The 24,212-nt window shown below is 37.6% G+C and overlaps 2 protein-coding genes and 1 pseudogene across 5 annotated transcripts in view; 1 reads left to right on the top strand and 2 right to left on the bottom strand.

Moving 5' to 3' along the window:
- The window catches only part of LOC131769270 (cystathionine gamma-lyase-like), a 14,780-nt pseudogene extending 4,709 nt beyond the window's left edge, over positions 1-10,071 (top strand).
- LOC136277224 (uncharacterized) overlaps positions 1-24,212 on the bottom strand; it is a 72,932-nt gene that overhangs the window by 44,004 nt on the left and 4,716 nt on the right. The gene's annotated exons all lie outside the window — the stretch shown is intronic.
- LOC131778917 (tetratricopeptide repeat protein 28-like) lies at positions 14,742-23,837 on the bottom strand. The gene is made up of 9 exons (XM_066159366.1): positions 23,796-23,837; positions 22,979-23,047; positions 22,705-22,770; positions 21,022-21,183; positions 20,687-20,764; positions 19,912-19,979; positions 17,098-19,434; positions 15,128-16,617; positions 14,742-14,797 (listed from the first exon to the last, which is right to left on the bottom strand). The coding sequence occupies exons 2-8, from the start codon at positions 23,043-23,045 to the stop codon at positions 15,136-15,138; spliced, it is 4,260 nt and encodes a 1,419-aa protein (XP_066015463.1). The 5' UTR covers positions 23,046-23,047; positions 23,796-23,837; the 3' UTR covers positions 14,742-14,797; positions 15,128-15,135.

Genomic DNA, 24,212 nt, shown 5'->3' with positions numbered 1-24,212 from the left:
GTTTCTCTGACCTTAGCTATGTGGCTTGAGTGTCTATCCACATACTGGATGCAGACGTTTCTCAATACTAACATTATCTCATATTCATAATCTTTTATCTGACAGGGAGTTACTTTAGTGGTGGATAATACTTTCATGTCATCATATTTTCAGGTATTTGAGTGGCACCATATTTCTACCTGTTAATTACCTTAGGATATATAGATTTCTTTTAATTTTTTAGGGATAAATTTATAAAAAGGCCAGAAAGGCATGGGCATAGGTGGTCAGTGAAAGTGTTTGTCAAGGGGTAGGACTGTAATGAGTGCAGCGGCTGAAAATACATACTAAATAACTGATAATAAACAATTATTGGATGAGGTTTTTGTGATATCCAGAATAATCAAGGTCTCAGTGAGGTTTATCTGCTGAATCCGAAGGCTGAAGCTGATAACCCTTACCAAGACCTTGATTTTTCTGGATATCGCTAAAACCAAATCTAAGAATTATTTTATTATATATTGAACAAAAAAAATGTTTTTGCCTCTTCACTAATGGCAAGCAACACAAAGCTTGCATACTTGACATGATTATCCTTAGCAATCATTCGCTGCAATCATACATGACAAGATATCCCTGTGACCTTGAGTGACCTTGACACGATTGGATCAATATCAGTATCTGGGCAACTGCCCACCTACCCCTCCCCTAACCCAACATTAACCCTAACTTGTTATCGATTGACTGTTGTTGGGTTAGGGGAGGGGTAGGTGGGCAGTTGCCCAGATACTGATATTGATCCACATGATTATTGTATTATATGAAGCTAGATAACATCCCAGGTGCTGATTTGGTAAATTCACTGTACAATTTCAGGGAATACCTTTTGGTGTTATCTTGGGACCTTTTCACAGTGAATAAAACAGACTTATCTTAAATTAAAATTTGTGAAATATTCCTTTGCAGCGCCCATTGTCTCTTGGGGCTGATGTTGTCATGCACTCAGTGACAAAGTACATGAATGGTATGGAGCTTTGACATGAGGGTTTCATTTTGATAATTTCTCTTTTGAAATTATAAGCCATCGCTGAGCTGTCTGAGTGCGATAACTCTGGCTAAGTAGGATACCTCACTTTGATTTTTTAAAAATAATTAAGTCTTCTTACATTTGGGGAGGGGCTAAATGCAAATTAGGTCCACAAATTGGAAGATTCTAACTTTCACAATTGTTCCCTTTTTGCAAAACAGCCCTGACCAACATCTCCATAACCCCTCACTCATTATTTTTGCTCTACCATCTTTCTTTATTGTTGTTTCTGATAAAGAAGAAATTAAGGTGCTTTTTAACTCTGGGAAGCACTAGGTGGGTGAATACAGTATATTATAGCCAAGCCTACGATGCCAGAAATAGCTTGGTAGATCATACCAGCAGACAATAAAATAGTTTTATGAAAGTTGTGAATACCCCACACACTTGCTTGATAGAATTATTGCTGACAACTGCAGGTCATTCTGACACAGTGATGGGAGTTATGTGCACAAATGATGATGAAATCTGCAACAGGCTGAGGTTCCTTCAAAATGGTAAGTAAATAGGTAATCGTCTCTGTACTGAAAAAAGTTCTCTCCAAACCTTTAAGATTTAGCAAAGTTTACAAATTAATCAATCTCTAAACTCTTCTTTTTTATTTTGTTAGCTATTGGTCCAGTGCCAAGTCCTTTTGACTGTTACCTTGCCAATCGTGGTCTTAAAACTCTTCACTTGAGAATGCGTCAACATGAAATTAATGCTACAGCTGTTGCAAAATTTCTGGAAGGAAACCCCAGGGTAGAGAAAGTTATGTATCCAGGTATGTTAGGGAGGGGAGAGTTGCGGTGGTATTTTCTATAAAGAGGTCAGCTGCAATGAAGTAACACACTGGCAGTTAGAAATTGTATGTTAGTTTGGTCACAAATTGCTAATAAGTTCTATAGTGAATGCAAATTTTTCAAAGGTAGGTTTGGAGAACTAATTGAAAGGCATATGGAAACATGTGTGAAGAGATAGCATATCTCTTAGTTAACCCTCTACACCCTAAAATCAATATGTAGATTCTCCATACTGTTTTCTAAACATTTCCTAAGGTGCTGATAAGGAGAATTTGTATAACAAACAAGAGCTTCTTTGGTTGATGATCATTTCCTGTATTCTCATGCCCTTAATGTTTAATAATAATAATAATAATAATAATAATAATAATAATAACGAATTTTTATACAGGATTGAAAAACCCATCAGTGTGTAACACTGTTGTCCTTGGGGTCCTGTCAAAAATAATAAATAAATAAATAAAATAAAATTTAACAAGATATAATCATTGATCTTAAGGTCTAGAAAAGCATACAATAAAATGAAAAAAAATTAAAAATTAAATAAAAAAAAAAAAATTCTGGGGATGATGTTGTAAGGAGAAATTACATGCTAGTCTCTTTTGGAATTAAAGGGTTAAACAGACCTGCTCAAAAACTATTGATGAAGCAGTATTTGCATGGTACAGCATCATTGATGTAAAACTTTTTTTCAGGTCTGGAATCATACCCACAGCATGAACTTGCTAAAAAACAGATGACAGGCTTTGGTGGTATGGTGACTTTTTTCATCAAAGGGAATTTGGAGAATTCCAGAAAGTTTTTCAAATCATCTTAGGTAACTATTGATATTTATTTAATAGTTTTTACATAAATTAAAGTTAATGCTATTTAGGCTTAAGGTTGGAGTTCCTGTGGCATTCGGGAAATCCAAAAGGAAACCCATTTGTCTTACAAGTTTAATGTCTCATGTCACTGAATGCCATGAGTCTTTGTTTATCCTTTTCTTTCAGTTATTTACACTTGCCGAGAGTCTTGGTGGTTTTGAAAGCCTGACAGAATTACCCTTGCAAAATGGAGTTTCGAATTCCTAGGAATAAAGGTGTGAATTTTCACAGTAAATTCGGACTGGGAATTCCTGGGAATTCCTGGGAATTCCCAACCATAACAACTCTGGTTCCAAAAACCTAGAAATTCCCAGAAATTTCAAGTTTGTAGCCATTACAAGACTTGGAATTCCTAGGAATTCCAACTCAGAGAACCAATGACTTTCCCTGAAAAACTGTAAATCTAAAAAATTCTAAGGAATTTCTAGGAATTTTTAGGAATGCTTAAGAATTACTGGGAATTTTAAGCAAAAATTTGAGGCTAACGATAAAAAATAAATACTTTAAATTAAAAAAAACCCGGCTAAAATTCAAGTATTCAATGAAATTTATTTACAAGCTTAATTAAGGCTTACATGTAAAATATTTTTGATTAATTATTAACATCAACATGTGGTAATATTAGGATGGAATTTGATTTATTTTTCTTTTCTTGAAAACTTCATACAGATTAATCCTCAACTACAGCTATTCATATAAAATAGTCTTAATCAATCATTAAATTTGGTTTGACACAAATTGTGAATAAAATCTGTTGATTCTTTTTCCCTGGGCTCACAATGAGTTGGCCTTGAATGAGGTTGTCTACAAGAAGCTTGACCATTTTGTATCTGCATTCCATGACATTTGAATTTGAAAAAAAAAATATATATAAATATATATATTTAAAGCTCAGACCAGGCCTTTAAGATGGCTATAAGGAAAAGGGCATTCATTGGATTTTCAAATCAAGAAATCTCTGTTATATTGAGTGACTTTTATATTGGAGTTAATACATCTCTCCCATAGATTTTACTAAAAAAGGGCTGAATACATTATTTTGTTTTTACCAAGGAGGGCTTCTTAATGTAATAAGGTTTGTGTAATAACAGTTCCTATTATGAATCTTGAATGTTCCCAAACGTGACTAAAGGAATCTTGAAACCTTACTGACAGATTTATTTCATTGTAAAGCATAAGTTAAGAAACTGCGGCATGCAAGTGAGGGATTCGATTCTCAGAATTATTCTAGTTTCAGTTGCACCGAGCGTTATGTAAGCTTAATTCAACCCGTTACATCTATTCTTTTATAAGATTTTGAACACGTAACGAATATCGCAATGTTTACTCACCACAAACTTTCAAAATCGTAGCTTTACAGATGGCCACTGGACCCTTGTTTGTACCAGTCAATATGTCAACTTTAACTCCACGGCGCCAACGGCTTTCTTATTTGTTTACAACTTTCTCGTTTTCCCATTGAACCACAATAAAAGCTATCTTTAGAAATGTTATACTAAGCAAAACAGTTGAGAAAAGCGATCAACCGATGAAAAGTACATTCAAAGATGAGCGCCAAATGAAGTCTTCTTTGTTTCCGATCACGGGCATGATCACGTGGATCTTTTAGGACTTGTCATTGGCTAGCAAAGTGAATCCGCTGGCTTGCCGATTGTTACAACTTTATTCTGACTTCTCCGACCGGTTCTCTGCTTCTAGACGATGGATACCTTGGTGATATAAATAATGATGTGAGTTCACTCTATGTAGAAATAATCGACAAGAATCGATCGTACTACAAATGTACGATTTGTGGCCGAAAGTTGTCGAGGAAACAAAGACTCGAAACTCACTTGAGTTGTGTTCATGGCAAAGGTGAGAAATAACACAAGCCAATCACAGCTTTGAATGCGACTACAAATCGTCTTTTACCCTCATATTTATAAAAGAAGGATACCACATTAGGAAGTATAAGAGATACATAGATGATCCCAGTGTACCAGTACCTAAATCTACAAAGCTTGACCGCAGCAAGCGTTCAGCAACACGTTCCAACACCGCCATCTCGATTTCTCAGTCAGTCGTTTCCACTGAACTTAAAGCAGTGGTGACAACAGAGTAGAGTGCGTCTTACAAAGGAGAAACATTTTTTCAAGAGACAGAAGTAACTATATGCGATTATAGAGGTGCGTTGGAACTCTAGTCCACAAATAGTTATGCACTGTCCGAAGTATAAAACAATTTTGTTGATAGCTGACAGACAGAGAAGAACAACAAGTAAACTTAAGAGCTGTTATTATTGAAGTATGACTTGCACTTTTCATTTGTATATAATAAAGGACTGGTATTTTGTACCAAAAATAAAAAGATGTAATATTTTTTGGGAGATCCAGTGATTGAGACATTTAAGAAATTAAGTTATGAAAGGAAACTTGGTATGTACTTCTCACTACTAACAAGTCTTGTTGACAAATATTTTCAGATCAGAGTTTCAAATAAAGTAAATTGAAGACGTCATTTAAAAGGTGTTTTTTCTCAAAGGAAACGTTGACTACCTCTGTCTTGTCTGCATGCCAAATGTTTGCAAAGTGTGTGGATGATCCACAAGTATTGAAACTCTTACAAAAATGTTTTGCAAGAATAAAAACAGCAAAACAAATTACAGCAATTAGTCCCGAAAACAGAGCACAAAACTGAAAAAAAAAACAGCAACAACAATCATGAAAAAGGAAAGATTAATTAGGTGTTGAATTTGTTTGTCTAAGGCATGAAATTTCTACTAAAAATAATGTCAACAAAAAGTCTCTGACAGTGTTTGAGGCAACTGAGCTTGACTGTTCCAAGTTTTTCTAACAAAGGCAACCAGTAATGTAGGTTAGGGAGGTAACTTATGTTCATAACTAACAAAGATCTTTAAGTGTAGATAACAATGTAATTATTGTTAATTATTGTGGAAGTTGTGTACCAAGGAACAGCTAATGAATGTTTGATGATTTTGGCACATCAATGAACATGAGACATTAATTTGCATCACAATAAAAATATTTTATGATCATGGAATCCAAGAGTCCTTTGAGGTTAGAAAGCAAATCTGTGACAGAGTACATTGGATTAATTGGCAATTTCCATTTAACATAATTGATTGCTGGTTCATGAGAAAATCCATATCAATGATTTACTAAAACTTAGTTTGATTAATAAATTTCATGATCTCTAAGTTATAAACATATACATGTATGTATATCTCTTGGTAAGTTTTGTATAGCATACCTTTTATTGAGCCAAAGTTTTAAGCCTCTGAAATTACTCCTTTTCTTAAAACCTTCAAATTCAAGTTATTGAGAATTTCTTAGAATTTATGTGGACCTCAGGGTATTTAAATTGCCTCAAATTCAATTCCCAGAAATTCCCAAGAATTCCACCCTTCTTAAATTTTAGGTAGTTTGTATAGCTGAGAATTCCTAGGAATTCCTTGGAATTCCAAGTCCTCACAAAACTGGAGTCTTCCTTTCCCAGAAATTCCCAGTAATTCCAAGCTTTTTAGATCAGAGTTAATTTGCATAGTTGGGAATTTTTGAGAATTCCCAGAAAACTGGGAATTCAGTTTGCAAGGGTACAATAAGTTCTGCATGTACTTAAAACAACTAGCAAAGACTGTTAGAATGATTGGCTGAAAAGATATTGACTTGGGAATGGAAAGAAAAGTTCATTAAAATCATGGATCTTTTGTTGGTTTATTTTCAGGGCAATAATGAACCATACATCAGTTCCTGCAGATCAAAGGGAAGTATTAGGAATATCAGATACACTGGTGAGTTTGATATCACTCATGGTCGGCATGGACAGCAATAGTTATTTTGTTTAAGAATCTGAGACTGCTGGCAGTCTCTTTTTATCTTGTTTTGGACTAATTGGATTTGAAACAACAAGTCTGGTCCAAAGGAAAACGTTGATAAAATGTTTCATTTTATCAATAGTTTGATACTGCTGGCAGACTTGTTTACTCTTGCTATGCATTAAGCTCTTGGTGAGAAGAGATTTCACTTAACATACACAATTCTGGTCCCAAAGAACACATTAATAAGTTTTGTTTTATCAAGAGTCTGAGACTGCTGTCTGTCTCTTTCTCCCTTTGCTTGGACCAAGCTCTTGGTGAGAAGATATTTTCACTCGCCAATGACAAGTCTCACCCCTAAGAGTTCGAGAGTGTAGGCAGTCTCTTATCCTCTTGGCTTGTACCAACTGAGCGCTTGATGAGAAGAGATTCACATGAGACAAAGGGAAGAAAAAGAAGAGTTCTTGTCCAGATGATAACTATTTGTGAATTACCATAGAAGTCCTCTCTAGTTGTAAAATATTATGAGAACATAAACTGGCTTTCAGTCGTTTTCAAGAATCTTAATATCTCCTGAGATGGATGGAGTAGCAAAGCGTTACATAAGTATGACTAATTATTTCTTTTCCTTCAGCAAAGTAGGGATAAAAGAAATAAGTATTCCTCACAAGCTCCATTTTGATTTAAATTGCCTTGCTGAGACGAGTAAACTCTTTGGCCCCTATGAGTGACTAGCAACTTATTTCATCCCTAAAATTATGTCATCCCTGAATGAACAACAATATCTTTAAAGACATGTAGTATGAAGTTGCTCTTACAATATTCATGATAGAATCTGTTATAATTCTCTAGATTCGTTTATCAGTGGGACTTGAAGATACTCAGGATTTGATTGATGACTTGGACCAGGCCCTCAAACAAGCGGTAAATTGAATCGACATACAAAATAATGAAATAAATGTAAAAATTAATTAAAGACTGGAGCTGAATACAGTGTTTACCTGCCCAAGAAGACCTGAATATTGTTCATATTGTTGACTGGAAAGAATCAGTTGACCTCTACCCCACTGGAGCTTTTTGGTGCCAATGTAAATGAAGAGTACTATAAACATTCCAAATTGTAAACATAACTCAATTAAAATCCCAACAAGCTATCTGCACAAACTAGCTGACTATCTTCAGTGTGCAACCACCACTTTTAACCTAGCAGCAAGCAAAAAGAAATCCATGGAGTACCAATTTTATAGCCCTGAGCATGGAACTAAGCAATTCCAAGCCCATTCTCAGAAATGATGGACTTGTAACTTCTCCTAACAACATCAATACAAAACACAACAAACAGGTGATAAGAACAGACAAGCTTATTGGTCAGAAGGCATTATCTGGATCTAACACCAAATTCTCTTAAATGATTCACAAGGAAATATATGGTAGCCTGAAAACGAGAATTGTGAATCAAATCTTTGAAGGCTTACCTAATAGTAAGAACAACCAGTCCTATGCAATATTATTTGAGGGTGACTAAAACTCACTTTCATGGGCAATTATTATACTGCTGTAATGTACCTTTGTCACTAATTTCTCTAATATGTGATAATTCAAAGTTTTGACTATTGTTTCACGCACAAAAGTTGTGCAACAATTGCAAGATGTGTTGGATGAGCCATGTGTTTGAGCACATAAATCCATGAACCTTTCCCTAGACCTGTCACGTTATCAAAATAGCCCACTATTGTGAGACACTTGTAACATCTCTTGTTCTCCATGTGAATGTAAAAGCTTACATCGTCAAACATTATCACATGTGTGTTTGACTCTGAACATCCCTAACATATCTTTTGGGGAAGAATGGAAAATGAAAGGAAAAAGAAAGATAAAACAAAAGGAGTAGGTATAACCATTGTGTTAGGTACATAGAGCACCAGGAGTAGCACTGTTTTGTATAAAATTACGTTTGATGCTCTTTCAATTCATGTACCTGTTCTATTTGCATTTTAAAATTTCTTGCCCTGTCCCTGGCCTGTCAATTAACCAGTGTACAACTCTGTTCCTTTTTTCACAATTTCGGCATCAACTTGAGCTGTTCATTTTTACACCACTTTGCAGTTTTGCTGCAAATTATACACTACAACTATATACAGTAGCTGTAGGTACATGCAGTCACAGACTGTTTTATTTAATTAATGCTCTCCAACTGTGCACAAATTATATTCAACTTTACTAAAAATCTAAGTTTGTTATTACTGAATGCATAATGTAAAAACTTTCTCTGCAGGTGCCAGATTCTCTTTTGTAGGGAAACAAAATACCACTCATGATGAAATTTGAAAACAGCAAAGGTAATTATGTTCTGAAGGTGATGAACACACCCTTTTGGTAAACTAACCATTAGGAAATTGTCTTATATTGTTGTCAAATAATTTAAGCGTAGAACGTGCACAAGCTGGGATCATGTTGGAGGGGAAATTCACTGGGTCTTTGTTGCTTATAAAACAATTAATAATATTTATCAAGTGTTTGTTAGCAGCAATGAGCCACTGAACGATTGAGAAACAGGATAGGCTTTGTAAGATAGAGTATTATTTTTTGTTAAGAGCTAACACTTGAAATGTCAGCTTTAAAAACTTGTTATTAACGCCAATTTAAATCATCAACTCACTTGATGAAACCAAATTATCTGCATATACTACAGTAATAACCAGCGTATAAGAACCTGAATTTTTCAATTTAGCCTAAATAGGTTCTTATATAAATGGTACTTAAAGGAAATTTAGCCTAAACAGGTTCTTAAATAGGTTCTTAAATTTGCATATGTATTTCATCGGAATATATTGTATATATATTGCAAATACAGTATCATCTCATAATAAATCATTTATAATGTACCATGTAGAGCAATGCCTATAGGCGGTTCAGTGCAGATACAGTAAAACTATATGTTCTTAACAAAACATAACCGTTTAATCAGTTAGTCATTAGTTTCTGCCAAGACACTTTTACAGCAACCCCACTGATAAGAACCTAACTTAAAATTTTAGGCTAAATAGGTTCTTATGTAGAGGGGGCTTAAAATGAGAATTTTAGCCTAACAGGTTCTTAAAACCCAGGTTCTTATAAGCGGGTTATTACTGTAACACCTGTGTTTGTAAATCTGAAATAGTAATAATTATTTTATTCATTTTGGATCGATATGGAGAAGTTGCCAGTGAGTCTCTCTTTCAGGAAGTTCTTGAACTTTTTTTTTAAAAAAATATTTTATTGTAATAAATAACTGCAAAACAACATGATTATTATTTGGTGTATTTTCTCCTTTAGGTTTTTAAAGCCACCTGGGAATTTGGAATCTGATATTTAAACTAAATAAAATATTGTACCAACACTAAATCTTCTTTCATATCTGTTTTACTTTATACCTATGATTCATTTTCTCCTTATTTCATGATTTAACTGTTGGATATATTCTCAGTGGTTCAGAAATGACAAGTGTGACACTTACTGAGGTCACATGTAAGATACTGAATGAATAAACATATCAAAGTGAAATCTTTCTCATTAACTGCCTCCCCCCCCCCCCTCTTCCATATAGACTTCACAGACAGCTCAATGTGAAGTTTCACCTAAACCTGAAAGATGACAATACCAAATAAATAAGTTTCAACTCTTACATACTAACTACCTATGGCAAAACCCAAGCAATGCACCAAAGGGGTGCCTGTCACAATTCTAAATCTAAGAACTCCAGTTTGCAATTTCACTGTCGGCTACTCTGTTAACAGAACAGACAAACAAAACTTCCTAACCTAAGAGACTCACTAAGAAAACTATGAATAATCACTTAGAAAAAAGTACCTGCTACCTGCCTATTGCTGTGTGAAATGTTGAAGTGTTGCTATGAAACTGCAAATGCTTGATGCAGAGACTTTTGCCTTGATGTCTTTTTCATGTCTTCTTTCACCTTCCACCTCATGAGCTCCAAACAAGCAGATGCATCTTCATAGCCGTCATGGCCATCAACTGTAGTAGAATATTAGGGAATAATTTTTTAAAATATCAGTCAAACTTCTAAAAGTGTAAGGCAAAGAGAAATCTAATGTAACACACTTTCTGTGGAAACTGTCTGGGAGAATGGGTTAAAATCAGTTTCTAAGCAACTTCACACCTACCCCTCCCCTGACCCAACAACAGTCAACTGATAACAGTTGGGGTTAAGTTTGGGTGAGGGGAGGGATAGGTACGCAGTTGCTCAGACACTAATTTTGATCCAAGAATCCAAATATTGACATCACTAAGTAAAGAAGCCATAATAGGGTTCTAAATCCTGTCAAAGTACCTGTTGTTTTTTTAATATGAAAACAAGTGAACATCCCGTTTGAAAGACAAATTCTTGACAACTTTTTACACAAACTGCTTCACTTAAGGACTGAGACAAATCACCAGTAGGCCATTTTACAGTTGTGTACTTAGTTGCTAAGCCTTTGATTAGGTATGAGGCTGAAGGTGACCTTGTTATGATAGAGATCAATATCTAGTTAGCTTGATAGCAAAGTAATTCACACTTGAAAAGCAGCAATGTTTGCATCATAACAAGGTCACCCTTAGCCTTCCTCCTGTTCCAAATCAACCAAGCATGAAACTGTAAAATGAACTATTACACAACTACAGAAATTTCAGGGATCCAAACAAATAAGTCGTAATAAAATTTGTAGTACAATGGACTAAAAGGCACATTGAGCACGGTTTCCTCAAAAAAAAAAAAAAGTAACCATTTTTACATCACCATTATCAAAACTTACCACTATACTGAATAATCTTTTTGAGGTGTTTGGGCATGAGATTACGAAGAGCTCTCTTGTAAGGAGGTCCCAGTCGGTGGGGAAATACCACAGAGGTATCAACCACTTTATTTAGAAACCTTAAGCAATGACCAAATATCACTAAAGAAGCTGGAATGATGCTAATCCTTTGTGTAAAAATTGGAAATGTCTAGTCTCATAACTATTACAACTTGACAAGCCACAGAATGTTTCTTGCCCCCTAGGATTCCTCCTGATGACCCAACTCAGTGCTGAAATGTAGACTTTCTCTTTCTGCATCTAATATGCAAATCATTGAGCCATACACAAATTGTCCTCTTTGGTTGCAGGGAATGACAGGGAGGTTAAGCAAGATTCTTGTGGAAAAGAGGGTTTAAAATTTTTACATACTAGTCTGATCCAAGAATTAAAGAAGAGTGGGTTTAAATAAGACTTTGTCTCTGCAATTTGCAATTGCCTAAAAGGAAAGACAACCTAACTGATACCTGATATAGCTAGCAACGGCACATCACATTCTGACTTACTGTAGCATTTATCAGAGCTCCATACAAAGTTTCCAAGGGCCTTCTTGAAATCCTATTGAAACCCTAGGTTAACTTGGATGAACAATGCTGCCCTTCTCTGTTTTTATTTCTGTTTATATTGTACCCTGGAAACTTACCTTTGTTGCTTTGAGGTCACTTTCCAAGCTGTGTCCTACTAGTATAGTGTCTTTGTGAATCATACTCAACAATACAGCTTGCACTTCATCAATTGTTGTTGTCACACCATACAGTGACTCTTGGGTCACTGAATCTAAAAAAAAATTCTCCGTTTAAATTTTCACCTCCAAGATTGCACATAGGAATGCAAGTGGGAGTAAAATATTCAGCTCAGCTAGCTTTAATCTGCATCAAAATAGTTTAAACCTTGTCTCTGAGATCAAGGTTTTCTTGAGTAGCAAACCAATTTTAGCTCTAGTGCCCATATTTTCACCCATTATCCAAAGTCCGTAAGATGTTGCCTTTTGTTTTCTGTGATTGTACAACACCAAAAGGAGAGAAGGGAGTCGGAACCTTGATGAAAAGGAGAAACTTCAATTTTTTGTCTCTCCATGAAATAGAAACCAACTTAATCTTGCACAGTGTGGGCCAGAAACGTGTTTGTGTAAACACCTGCGTTGTATCTAACCACGTAGCCGTCCACACTCCCAACCAGGGGGAAAGGGGGAAACACGGAACCTCAACCCACCCTTCCCCCCTTCCCATGGCTCTTTTTTAAAAATGATTGTAATATATGCTATCGTCAGTAGAGATGTTCTGATGAAACAATTACGTTGTCGCAGTTCTTTAGAACTAGGGAAAGTCAAAATGTAAGGGCTTACTGACTTTTTGGATCCGGTACAAGGTCTTTAAAGGGGGAAGGAAATTTATCCTTGCTCGCCCTCACTTCGGTGAATATCTCGCGTTAACTTCATTAAGCATCTCAGATTGAACGTAACAGGAATGCCTAGCGACAACACTCTCCCCAGGCCCGTCTCTCCCAGGTTGATCCTTACTTTCGGGATTTTTCTACGGCTTTAAAACCACGACCTTCTAAAACAGTTTTTATTTCACATCTTGCATGTCACCCGTCGAGGGTCTGCATGGGGTTAACCGTTAGCCGTAAACCGGTCAAAAAAATAGCTGTAAGGCGTAAAAATTAACAAATTTGAACCCTTAGTTGAAGAAAAAATTAACTTTAAAAATCTTTCCCTCCTACAATGTGTTATTTAGTGTTAGCTGCAGCAGAAAAATGGCCACAATTTTAACCGCTAGCCGTAAAAAGTTTATATCGGTCAGCCCTCAGTTTTAAGAAAGTTTCAGTTTTTTTTAACAGACTGTTTTAACTAAGTTTGCAATCGTGGAAAAAAAATCATAAATATTTTCTACACACGGGGAACCACACCGACCTAGGGTACCTCCCATGATGAGGACGCTTTCTATAAACAGAAGAAAGCACCATCTCCCAAAGTGAAAGGGAATTTCCTTTTTCTTGCCTCTTCAACAATATATATGACTAAACGTCATGTCGCTTTACATGATAAAAAAAACGCGTCGCGTGACATTCTAAGGAACGGCTGCCAATGAAACTGACAGATATAAAATCTGAAAATATCGAAGTTTATATCTCGTTTAATAACTCTATCCAAGAAAATGGGCAAAAGTTGAGCGAATAGGACATAGGTGCGCTCGCTACTCCAAACGAAAAGATGTGACAAAACATCATATCTGTCACATAACGTGCTAAAGAAGTGCGTCGCGTGACATCCTGAGAAACGGTTGCCAATGATCGATAGCAGCAGTTATAGAGTCAGAAAATATCAAAGTTTATCTCTCATTCAATAAACCTATTCAAAGAAATGGGCAAAAGTTACTAAGCGAATAAGACATAGGCGCACCCACTACTTCAAACGACAAGAAATGACTTATGCAGGTTGATGCAGGAATTTTCTTCCCTTTGTTATTGATTTCCTCTTCCATTCTAACAAAATACCAAGCGACTTGTTTCATTGTTTGACATTCAATGTTAGTTTATTGTACTTAGATAATAAGTAAACAATCTAATCGGAGAAACTTAATAAATCATTTGGCTCCAATTTTTCCAGCTCGCTCTGAGCCTCCATCAATTCTTTGTAAGCCATAACTAAAATTATAAAATTAAACTTCTCGTTTTGCCTTTGGACGATTAGTTTAAACAATTAACTTAAAATGCATCGTTCTGCTTGTAAAAAATAACACAATTTATCGCATTCAAAATTAAAGGAGAAATCTCAGAAAATTAACTAATATCAAGACTAAATCCTTGCCATTACGACCAAAATCTATCATTTTAAGTCCAGATAAACCGAATTCTGATCGGAAGAAACTAAATTTAAGTACCAATGACTGAGTATAAATCCTCGAAAAGTTCATCACAATTTCCATCTGACATAGACTAAGATAATGGAGCAAACGGACAACTAATTATTCTCCAGTTCCTATGGAAATTCTCTACACACGCATGTAATAGCTTTATATCACTCATGAGACTAAACTCTGTTAAAAAAAAACTCTGGAAAACGTTTTCAAGACGTTTCAACTTCGACGTAAATGTAACGCCCAAATCCTCTCAGTAGAAAATACTTAGATTAAGAATAGCTAGTCATGATAATTTTAAGACATCATATGAAAAAAACAAACAAACAAACAAACAGTAGTTTGAGAAGGATATCAAAGATTAAGCTCGTAAAAGCAGTTCAAACAAGCAAAAAGGCAACTTTCCGAATCAATGGAAATCTGTTCTCTTGTTAAACTTGACTTTGGCCGTCTTTTGCTCCTTCCTGCTTTCAAAAGAAGACTCTTGACAAAGCTTTCATCGGTAGCTTACTGGTTTCTGGTCCAAATATTAGCATTTGTAGGTATCCGAAAACTCCCCGGGATTCCAATGCTCACTGCCTTAATTGAAAAATAAAAGAATCTAAGTTTAGGGAGGATAGTTGAGTTGCCATGAAATATTTCTTAGCACATGAAACGATACATTGCACAACAGGATTATTTTAAAAGAAATTTGCTATTTTACTCCTATCGTGTTTCCAAAAAAGAATGTCATTATCGTAAACGTGTCCACTTGATTGTCCTGCATCTCAGTGTGCGAAGACAAAAATAAATTCGTAACCCAACTGAAAGGAAAATAACACGCACGTATCACTGCTTACATATGAGCAAAGGTTATGATTTAATGAAACTTTGTATTGAATAGAATTTATCAACAGAATTATTACTTACTGCAGCCTCTAAATCTCATTGAAATCCAGGATGACGTCGTCACCAATGAGTACAAATGGTGCCCAGTAAATCACCTCTTTGAACTTTTCAATTTCCCTCATACACTTCATGGCCTGATTGAGAGCTTCACTTGCCTTCTTGCCTTTGGAAAGTGCATCGTAAAAGAAACTCATGAACTCCAGGGTTCCCTCGTCGCCAATCGCCCACAAGGTTACCACAACAGATCTGGCACCGGCAGCCAAAAGTGCACGCGCCATGCCGACCACACCCTCAGCCATGACCTCCCCACGAGCAGTGTGACAGCAGCTAAGTACAACCAGACGTGCTCGCAACCCAGCTTCTATGACATCTTTCATCGTCAGTAGATAGTCTTTCTCTAGCGGCTGAGGGTTATCTCTTGTGGTGTTTGGTGCTAGGATAACTTCTCCAGTTTCCATTTTACCGTGCGCTGCTATGTGAACTAAGGCCACTGATGATATTCGTTTTAACACTTCATCTTTTGTTGCCATTTCTCCAGTGAGAGGGGAGACATTGAAGATACGTCCGATCATCTCCACTTCTTTTCTTGCTCCTGGAAGTTGCATCAAAAGTATTCCCTCATAGATGATGTGTTTGAAACATGGGTCGCCGACAAGCAATGCACCAGTCTTCATGTGAAAGTCAGCTGGACAATCATGAATTAGTTGCAAGGTCGTCAGAGAGGGAAGCACACGAATTCTGAAAGAATCACTCAGATAAGATGAGTTGGAGTCCTGCAACGCTGCATAAGGTACAAGGCAAAATGGCCCTTCAGGAATGATTGTGATCTCGTCGTTGCCTTCGATGAGGTCAGCAATAGGAGTAACGATGATGTCATGCAGTTTCTTTAAAGCACTTGATTTGGAGTGCCTCACATCAACTGGGATCACATCATTGGCCACTTCCTCGTCTGTCCGAGGCGAGTCAAGCGAAGGGTTTTCGATGGTAACAGTTTCTCTTTTACTGATCTCCTTAACAACACTTTTGTTCAGTAGCTGGATGAAAAATTTCAATTCATTCTCATACTTATATTTGTTTACGTGTACTACTCTCGTCTGGATATTATTTTCACTGAGGCAAACCCAGAAGCAAACGCATGGTCCATTAATAGCTATGAAAACTGTGCTCAATGGAACCCACCTCAGAGAAGTGCGGGATGCGCTGGGCGTTAGAGAATCTCCAGGCTGATATTTTGTGACCATGAGATCCCTCAGAGCTTGGGCACGTCCTTTCTCTGTGGCAAGAAGAGCCTTCACAACTTGACCTCGATCGAGATTTATACGCCACAAACCTTTGTATGCTCCTTGGTGCTGATTACGATAACAGATCTTCCACTGATCGTTGAGTTGAAGACTGGCCCTGATATCATCATACAATTCTACACTTGAGTAATAACAGTCAAAGGCCATCATAAGATTTCCTTCGCGCTCAAAACTGCTTCCAAGGGAACAGAGTGAGCACGCCTCTCCAGTCTTATCTCCCACTTCTTTGGATATTTCTAGGTGACGTTGAAAACACTCAATAGCTGTTTTCAACTCTCTTTGGCCCTGATGAATCGTACCGAGAAGGCAATAACTTTTTCCCTCTCCAGCCATGTCTCCCACTTCTTTAGCAATTTCTAGATGACGTTGAAGGTACTCAGTTGCTGTTTTGAACTGTCGTAGATTTTGATAAACATTGCCGAGGTTCAAATAACTTTTTCCCTCTCCGGCCCTGTCTCCCACTTCTTTAGCAATTTCTAGATGACGCTGATGGTACTGGATGGCTGTTTTGAACTGTCCTAGACCTAGATAAGCGTTGCCGAGGTTGCTATAACTGATTCCCTCTCCGGCCTTGTCTCCCACTTCTTTAACAATTTCTAGATGACGTTGATGGTACTTGATGGCTGTTTTAAACTGTCCTAGACAGCAATAATCGTTGCCGAGATTGCCATAACTGTTTCCCTCTCCGGCCTTGTCTCCCACTTCTTTAGCAATTTCTAGATGACGTTGATGGTACTGGATGGCTGTTTTGAACTGTCCTAGACCTTGATAAGCGATGCCGAGGTTGCCAAAACTACTTCCCTCTCCGGCCATGTCTCCCACTTCTTTAGCAATTTCTAGATGACGTTGATGGTACTGGATGGCTGTTTTGAACTGTCCTAGACCTTGATAATCGTTGCCGAGGTTGCCATAACTGATTCCCTCTCCGGCCTTGTCTCCCAGTTCTTTAGCAATTTCTAGATGACGTTGATGGTACTGGATGGCTGTTTTGAACTGTCCAAGACCTTGATAACCGTTGCCGAGGTTGCCATAACCTCTTCCCTCTCCGGCCTTGTGTCCCACTTCTTTAGCAATTTCTAGATGACGTTGATGGTACTGGATGGCTGTTTTGAACTGTCCTAGACCTTGATAAGCGTTGCCGAGGTTGCCATAACTGATTCCCTCTCCGGCCTTGTCTCCCACTTCTTTAGTAATTTCTAGAGTACGTTGATGGTACTGGATGGCTGTTGTGAACTGTCCTAGACCTTGATAAGCGTTACCGAGGTTGCCATAACTGATTCCCTCTCCGGCCTTGTCTCCCAGTTCTTTAGCAATTTCTAGATGACGTTGATGGTACTGGATGGCTGTTTTGAACTGTCCTAGACCTTGATAAGCGTTGCCGAGGTCGCCATAACTTCCTCCCTCTCCAGCCTTGTCTCCCACTTCTTTAGCAATTTCTAGACGACGTTGATGGTACTGGATGGCTGTTTTGAACTGTCCTAGACCTCGATAAGCGTTGCCGAGGTTGCCATAACTGATTCCCTCTCCGGCCTTGTGTCTCACTTCTTTAGCAATTTCTAGATCACGTTGATGATACTGGATGGCTGTTTTGAACTGTCCTAGACCTTGATAAGCGTTGCCGAGTTTGCCATAACCTCTTCCCTCTCCGGCCTTGTGTCCCACTTCTTTAGCAATTTCTAGACGACGTTGATGGTACTGGATGGCTGTTTTGAACTCTCCTAGACTGTCATAAGCGTTGCCGAGGTTGCCATAACCTCTTCCCTCTCCGGCCTTGTCTCCCACTTCTTTAGCAATTTCTAGATCACGTTGATGGTACTGGATGGCTGTTTTGAATTGTCCTAGACCTAGATAAGCGTTGCCGAGGTTGCCATAACTTCTTCCCTCTCCGGCCTTGTCTCCCACTTCTTTAGCAATTTCTAGATGACGTTGATGGTACTGGATGGCTGTTTTGAATTGTCCTAGACCTAGATAAGCGTTTCCGAGGTTGCCATAACTTCTTCCCTCTCCGGCCTTGTCTCCCACTTCTTTAGCAATTTCTAGATGACGTTGATGGTACTGGATGGCTGTTTTGAATTGTCCTAGACCTAGATAATCGCTGCCGAGGTTGCCATAACTGATTCCCTCTCCGGCCTTGTCTCCCACTTCTTTAGCAATTTCTAGAGTACGTTGATGGTACTGGATGGCTGTTTTGAACTGTCCTAGACAGCAATAATCGTTGCCGAGATTGCCATAACTGCTTCCCTCTCCGGCCTTGTCTCCCACTTCTTTAGTAATTTCTAGATGACGTTGATGGTACTGGATGGCTGTTTTGAACTGTCCTAGACCTTGATAAGCGTTGCCGAGGTTGCCATAACCTCTTCCCTCTCCGGCCTTGTCTCCCACTTCTTTAGCAATTTCTAGATGACGTTGATGGTACTGGATGGCTGTTTTGAACTGTCCTAGACCTCGATAAGCGTTGCCGAGGTTGCCATAACTTCTTCCCTCTCCGGCCTTGTGTCCCACTTCTTTAGCAATTTCTAGACGACGTTGATGGTACTGGATGGCTGTTTTGAACTGTCCTAGACCTTGATAAGCGTTTCCGAGGTTGCCATAACTTCTTCCCTCTCCGGCCTTGTCTCCCACTTCTTTAGCAATTTCTAGATCACGTTGATGGTACTGGATGGCTGTTTCGAACTGTCCTAGACTGTCATAAGCGTTGCCGAGGTTGCCATAACTGATTCCCTCTCCGGCCTTGTCTCCCAGTTCTTTAGCAATTTCTAGATGACGTTGATGGTACTGGATGGCTGTTTTGAACTGTCCTAGACCTTGATAAGCGTTGCCGAGATTGCAATAACTTCTTCCCTCTCTGGCCTTGTCTCCCACTTCTTTAGCAATTTCTAGATCACGTTGATGGTACTGGATAGCTGTTTTGAAGTGTCCTCGTCCTTGATAAGCGTTTCCGAGATTGGAAGAACTGTTTGCTATGACCATTAGTTCAGCATTAGTTTTCCTTAGTAATCGAAGCAGACGTTTGTCGTCATTTTCAATCTTAAAACGTGTCAAGGGTCGATAAATCAGCAGATTTGCGAAAATGCAATGGAAATGTGTATTTAAAAAAAACAGTGAGAGTATTAGATAGAACCTTTAAACTGGAATGATTATTCGAACGTGGGTTTTTTTAGAGATTTGATTTCAAGTTATTTGAGAGTTTTTTCTAGCTCTGAAGCGTATTTATTGGTTTAGGTTCGGTCGCCACGGTGATGCTCGTCTGAAGACAAAAATGAGGGGTATTCAGCTCAAACTCTGGGAATTAATTAATATGGCCTCTTCTTTTGAGTAAAGTTTCGTGGAATAGTCGAAAGAACTCTTTAAGAATATTCTAGCTTCTTTAAACTGCTCAGTGCAGTATAAGATAACATTGCTTGCATTATGTGTTGAAGAATCTCTCCGGAACGTATTGATTTCCCTTGAAATATTACTCGCATTGCATCTCGTATCACGTTTGAAACGTTCGTTAAAGGATACGGCCAATCCCATATGCAACCAGCTCCTTGCTTCTTTATACAAGCCAAGTTCGACACAAGCTCTGGCTCCTGAAAAGGAGAGAATAATTGTTGGTATGAAGTATTCATCACTGTTAAAGTATAAACGTACTGATAAAATGGACTTAATTTCCCATTTAGCTGGGAACAAAAATTTTGATAATGAAGGAAATTTGAACTTGTAGAAGAACTGAAAATAAACAATAAGGAGCTAATGGAAAGCGGCCACCAATTAAGCTTCAATTGATGATGATAACGATAAATTTATCTCGTACATTCTTCATTTTAATGTGCTATTATGCGCTTTTCAGCACTTTTCGAGGAAATTTTCGGGCAGACTGCATTGAGCAGTTTACAACTTTTGAAAGGGAATTTTTCAGGTGCCTCCTTGAGTTACAGAGAAGATGCAAGAAACGGGGCTTACGGTTTTCCGTTCTTATCCGAGACTAGAATATTAAACCATTTGCAGATGTCACAGCTTAGGCGGCAGCACATTGTCTTCAGATGTTTAAGACTAAGGGAGATGGTCCGGTCTAAGGCTTGAACCCTCGACCTCCGGCGGTTTACAACGTGAACTAAACAGGCAGCGGTATTTGAGAGCTTATTGACATTCTCTTATGCTTTTTACCCACATTACAGACATTGACACACCAGATACAATTGACACTTGGGGAGCAGTAACCTGCCACAAACCACACAATCCTCTTTTGACGAAATCATAGAATAGAATGCTGATGGCTCATGTCTGAAAAACCCACCTTTCTTAATAGCTTTGATTAATGTGGGTTCCAACTGAACGACAACTGTTGCATCATCGAGACATTCCACGTAGTTTTCTATGAGATTCAGGAAATAAGGTTTAAAAAAGTGGTCATCATATGGAATTGCAACAAAGAAGCCTTAAAAAATTACAATTGCTTGAAATGTAACGAGGATCATTTCTTTGCTTAATTTTCATCCGCTACAGGGCAAGTTATGTTTGTATGCTACTTTTCTACATTTGCTCAATTTTTTCTTTTCTTGATACAGATTGTGTATTCCGTTATCATGTAACGCTGCACGACAGATTTATGTTTACGTATGAAATTGTTACCCAAACGGAAATGAGCTGTTGCCCTGTTGCTGTAAAGCTTGGCGTTCAGTCGTTTATCTTTGCAGTTCACTCGAAGTCCTTCCGTGTACGAGTTTATCGCGTTATTAGCTTCTCCTTGTCTGTATTCTTTGTTACCTTCCTCGAGACATACTTTCGCTATTTCTGAAAACACAACGTTTTAGTATTAATGATTTAGTAATGAGTGATACGACCCTTGACGGATGGTGCCAACTCTATATATCCAAATGAACTTTTAAGTTAAAGGAGCTCAGAGCTATAAGAAAAAACAACCAGAAAAGTTTAATATCTGTACATTTTGTTTGTGTGCAAGCTGCCGGGAGTCTGGGCTGTAGCTTGGCTACTACCACAAGTTTATCAATTTACATTTAGGTCGAGAGGCTTTCCAAACTCCTTTTACATCTGGCTTACGTTTTCCAAAATATCATAAGTTTCACCGGAAGATCCTATCTTAACTCAACTTTGTTTACAATCGCCCTTCAGGAGAGTTTATCTGTGCATTTTGTTTTTTTTTAAATATGAAAGCTATTTGGAGTTTTAGCTGTAGCTTGGCTATAACCACATCAAGTCTGATCGGTTTACATTTAGGTCGAGAGACTTTCCAATGACCCTTTTACACATGGGCTACGTTTTCCAAAATTTCATGCTAGAATATCAAACCCCATAAGTTATTGCATAAAGCAAAGCAAAGCCAGGACCGAAAAAGGTTAAAACTTGTGAATGTTCTGATAACGAAAAAAAAGAACATCGTACTGAGAGTCTGAGAGTGACGAGTTCGTGGTTTTACCATTGTTCAGAAATGTGAGCTGGAAAAAGGTTTTTTTTTGTCTTTTTCTCTTTATCACTTGGTTTTTCTCACACATGTAATTGTCTATTGAGAACATACTCGAAGAGGCTAAGTGGAGAAATTTGATTGGGAAAGTATCACTTTCCCGCGAAGTACCATTTTGCCTGTTGTGAAAGTCAGCGGCTCCACATTTTGTTGGCTGGTGGTTTATAGCGTGGGCCTGGTGTTGACATAACTGTCTAAAGGGGCGTGAAATATTTAGAAGACCAAAACAGGCTATACGGCCGAGACAAAATGCCTCCTCCTCTCCGTAGAATTCTCAAATTGCGTAAAATTTCTGTCAAACACGTACTGAACAATAAGGGGAAAAAATGTGTTAACCTAAATGCTTTCCTTTTGGCAGCCTCAAAAAGTTATCCGTTTGCAAATTTTTCAAAACTTCGAAAATTGGTATTCGCCCACGGATACCAACAGCTCTCTCTTGCCGAATATGACTTTCACACTAAAAATGACCAAATTTACAATATTTTCAAGTGCAAAAGGATAATGCTCTTACTACGCAAATATCCTCCATTTTAGGTGCAAACTGTAGATACATCGTTAATCTCCAAAACATTGTGTTTTGATTTACAAGTAAGCACTTCTAAAACTCAGAAAAACCGAGTTTTACAAAGCCTAGTAGGCCAATTTTGGCCCATTCTTCTTTAATTTAGGGCAACATGTTTTTTTCCTTTGTTTTTATTTTACTGGTAATTAAGTCTGAAATTTGAAGAAACAATCTTTTGCTGTTTCAAAAACTTATTCATAGAACATACGCAAATTTTGATGTAAATGTGAAAAAACTTCATGGGGACTTCTTTCAAAAAATATTTTCTCACCTCTTAAAAGGTCATCGTCTACATCCAGTTCAGCGTCACTTGACGTAACTTGACTTTTCTCTGTCGCTGAAATTACCGAGAAGATATTTCAACTTTGTTAGTGATCACAACTATGTGCAATTACAACTAGCGTTCTAATGCTGGCGTATTTAATTAGTGGATTCCTAAAACCATCAAGTCGAAGTGATAAAAAAAAATTGTACACCAGAATTAAGGTATACTTAATCAGTAGAAAATTACCATAAAGAAGTCTTTCCTTGTTGCCCTTTCTTACCTGTAGCTGGAAACTCATTTTTCACTCCCAGTTCTTCTCCCGTTGTTGGGAGGTTGCTTTCTGCCATAGCTAGAAATAAAATGGAATCGATTGCACTGCGCTACATCGTTAAAAATAAAAAAGAGGAGACTCAAATGAAAATAACCTAGAGAAAACGTTGTATACTTAATCATAGAGGATGAACGAGAATCTGAAAGTTCCCTCCGTCACGCTATTGTGGTTGCGTGACAGCTCCAGTCAAGTTTAGCGGGTTGTGTCATGTTTGTGTTTTTCATTCGTTTGTTTGTTTGCTTGTTTGTTTTTTAGTCTTTTCTTAGGAAACGTTATTCAAGGCTGTCCCTTATCAAAATGCGTGAGTTGCAATAAACAACCCAATTGTACCCGGTAGGCATGGATAAACACAGATAAAATGTTATGCAATAAAAGAATCTTTCTCTCATTCCTTCATTTTATCGCGTGTGGGGCTGAGAGAATTCGCAAAACTTATTCAAGCCCGAAACACCTCCGAAGGTCTACGTAACCGTCGCGAATTCTACCAACGCCCCGCGAGCCTATTGCGTAACAAAACACGTTTATCGACCCGTGGTAGCGAGTGTAAAATCTCTGTTCTTCTACAAAGCGCATGTATAAAATTTCCCTCAAAGCTATCGAAAATTGCTGGACAAAGGTTCTTTAACAAATTCATAAGTTCTAGTAAATAAAATATTCCATTCGAATATTGTTGTCAGTCGCAGGGAAATTAAGATTATGATCTTTCATTGTAAATAACATGAGCTCTACAGCTATAATCAGTTGCAGAATGAAAATTGGTTTGTACCTGTTAAACTGTCGTCCTCTGAATCCCTCTGTTCTCCAAACGATGTCATTTGTTAATTCTACATGCCTGAAAATATTAAGAATAATACTTTGCTTTACAACAATTTCGATAAAAAAATGAAGGTTACATATTCACGAGTTTAGAAGATCTAACCTCGTCTAATTCTCAGTTTCGCGATCAAAATTGCTGTTCTTCTTAGTTATCGTGCTTGTTTTTTTCTTTGTTTTATTCTTTTATGGTTATTATTTGTTTACATGTTTCTGCATGACTATTAATTGATTCAGTTTGTAATTTAATGCAGCTCTTTCTCTTTTAGTGCGAAATACTGGCAATCCGCAAAATCCCTTTTCTCTTCAGAGCAGGAAATGTTACATTCTGCCATAACTGAATCGATAAAGATGAATTCACACCGTGAGT

Source organism: Pocillopora verrucosa, chromosome 12, assembly GCF_036669915.1.
Source record: "Pocillopora verrucosa isolate sample1 chromosome 12, ASM3666991v2, whole genome shotgun sequence".
NCBI classification, from domain to species: Eukaryota; Metazoa; Cnidaria; class Anthozoa; order Scleractinia; family Pocilloporidae; genus Pocillopora; species Pocillopora verrucosa.
This window is presented reverse-complemented; position numbering and strand designations above follow the sequence as displayed.

What these genes read in the sequence shown, in the direction of transcription:
- LOC131778917 (XM_066159366.1), bottom strand. Translation starts at nt 23,045, where the DNA reads ATGGCAGAAAGCAACCTCCCAACAACGGGAGAAGAACTGGGAGTGAAA. An exon ending in AACAGCTCATTTCCGTTTGG is followed by an intron (nt 20,765 to 21,021) that starts GTAACAATTTCA and finishes TGAATCTCATAG; the next exon opens with AAAACTACGTGGAATGTCTC. An exon ending in CTAAAGAAGTGGGAGACAAG is followed by an intron (nt 16,618 to 17,097) that starts GCCGGAGAGGGA and finishes GTGGGAGATAAG; the next exon opens with ACTGGAGAGGCGTGCTCACT.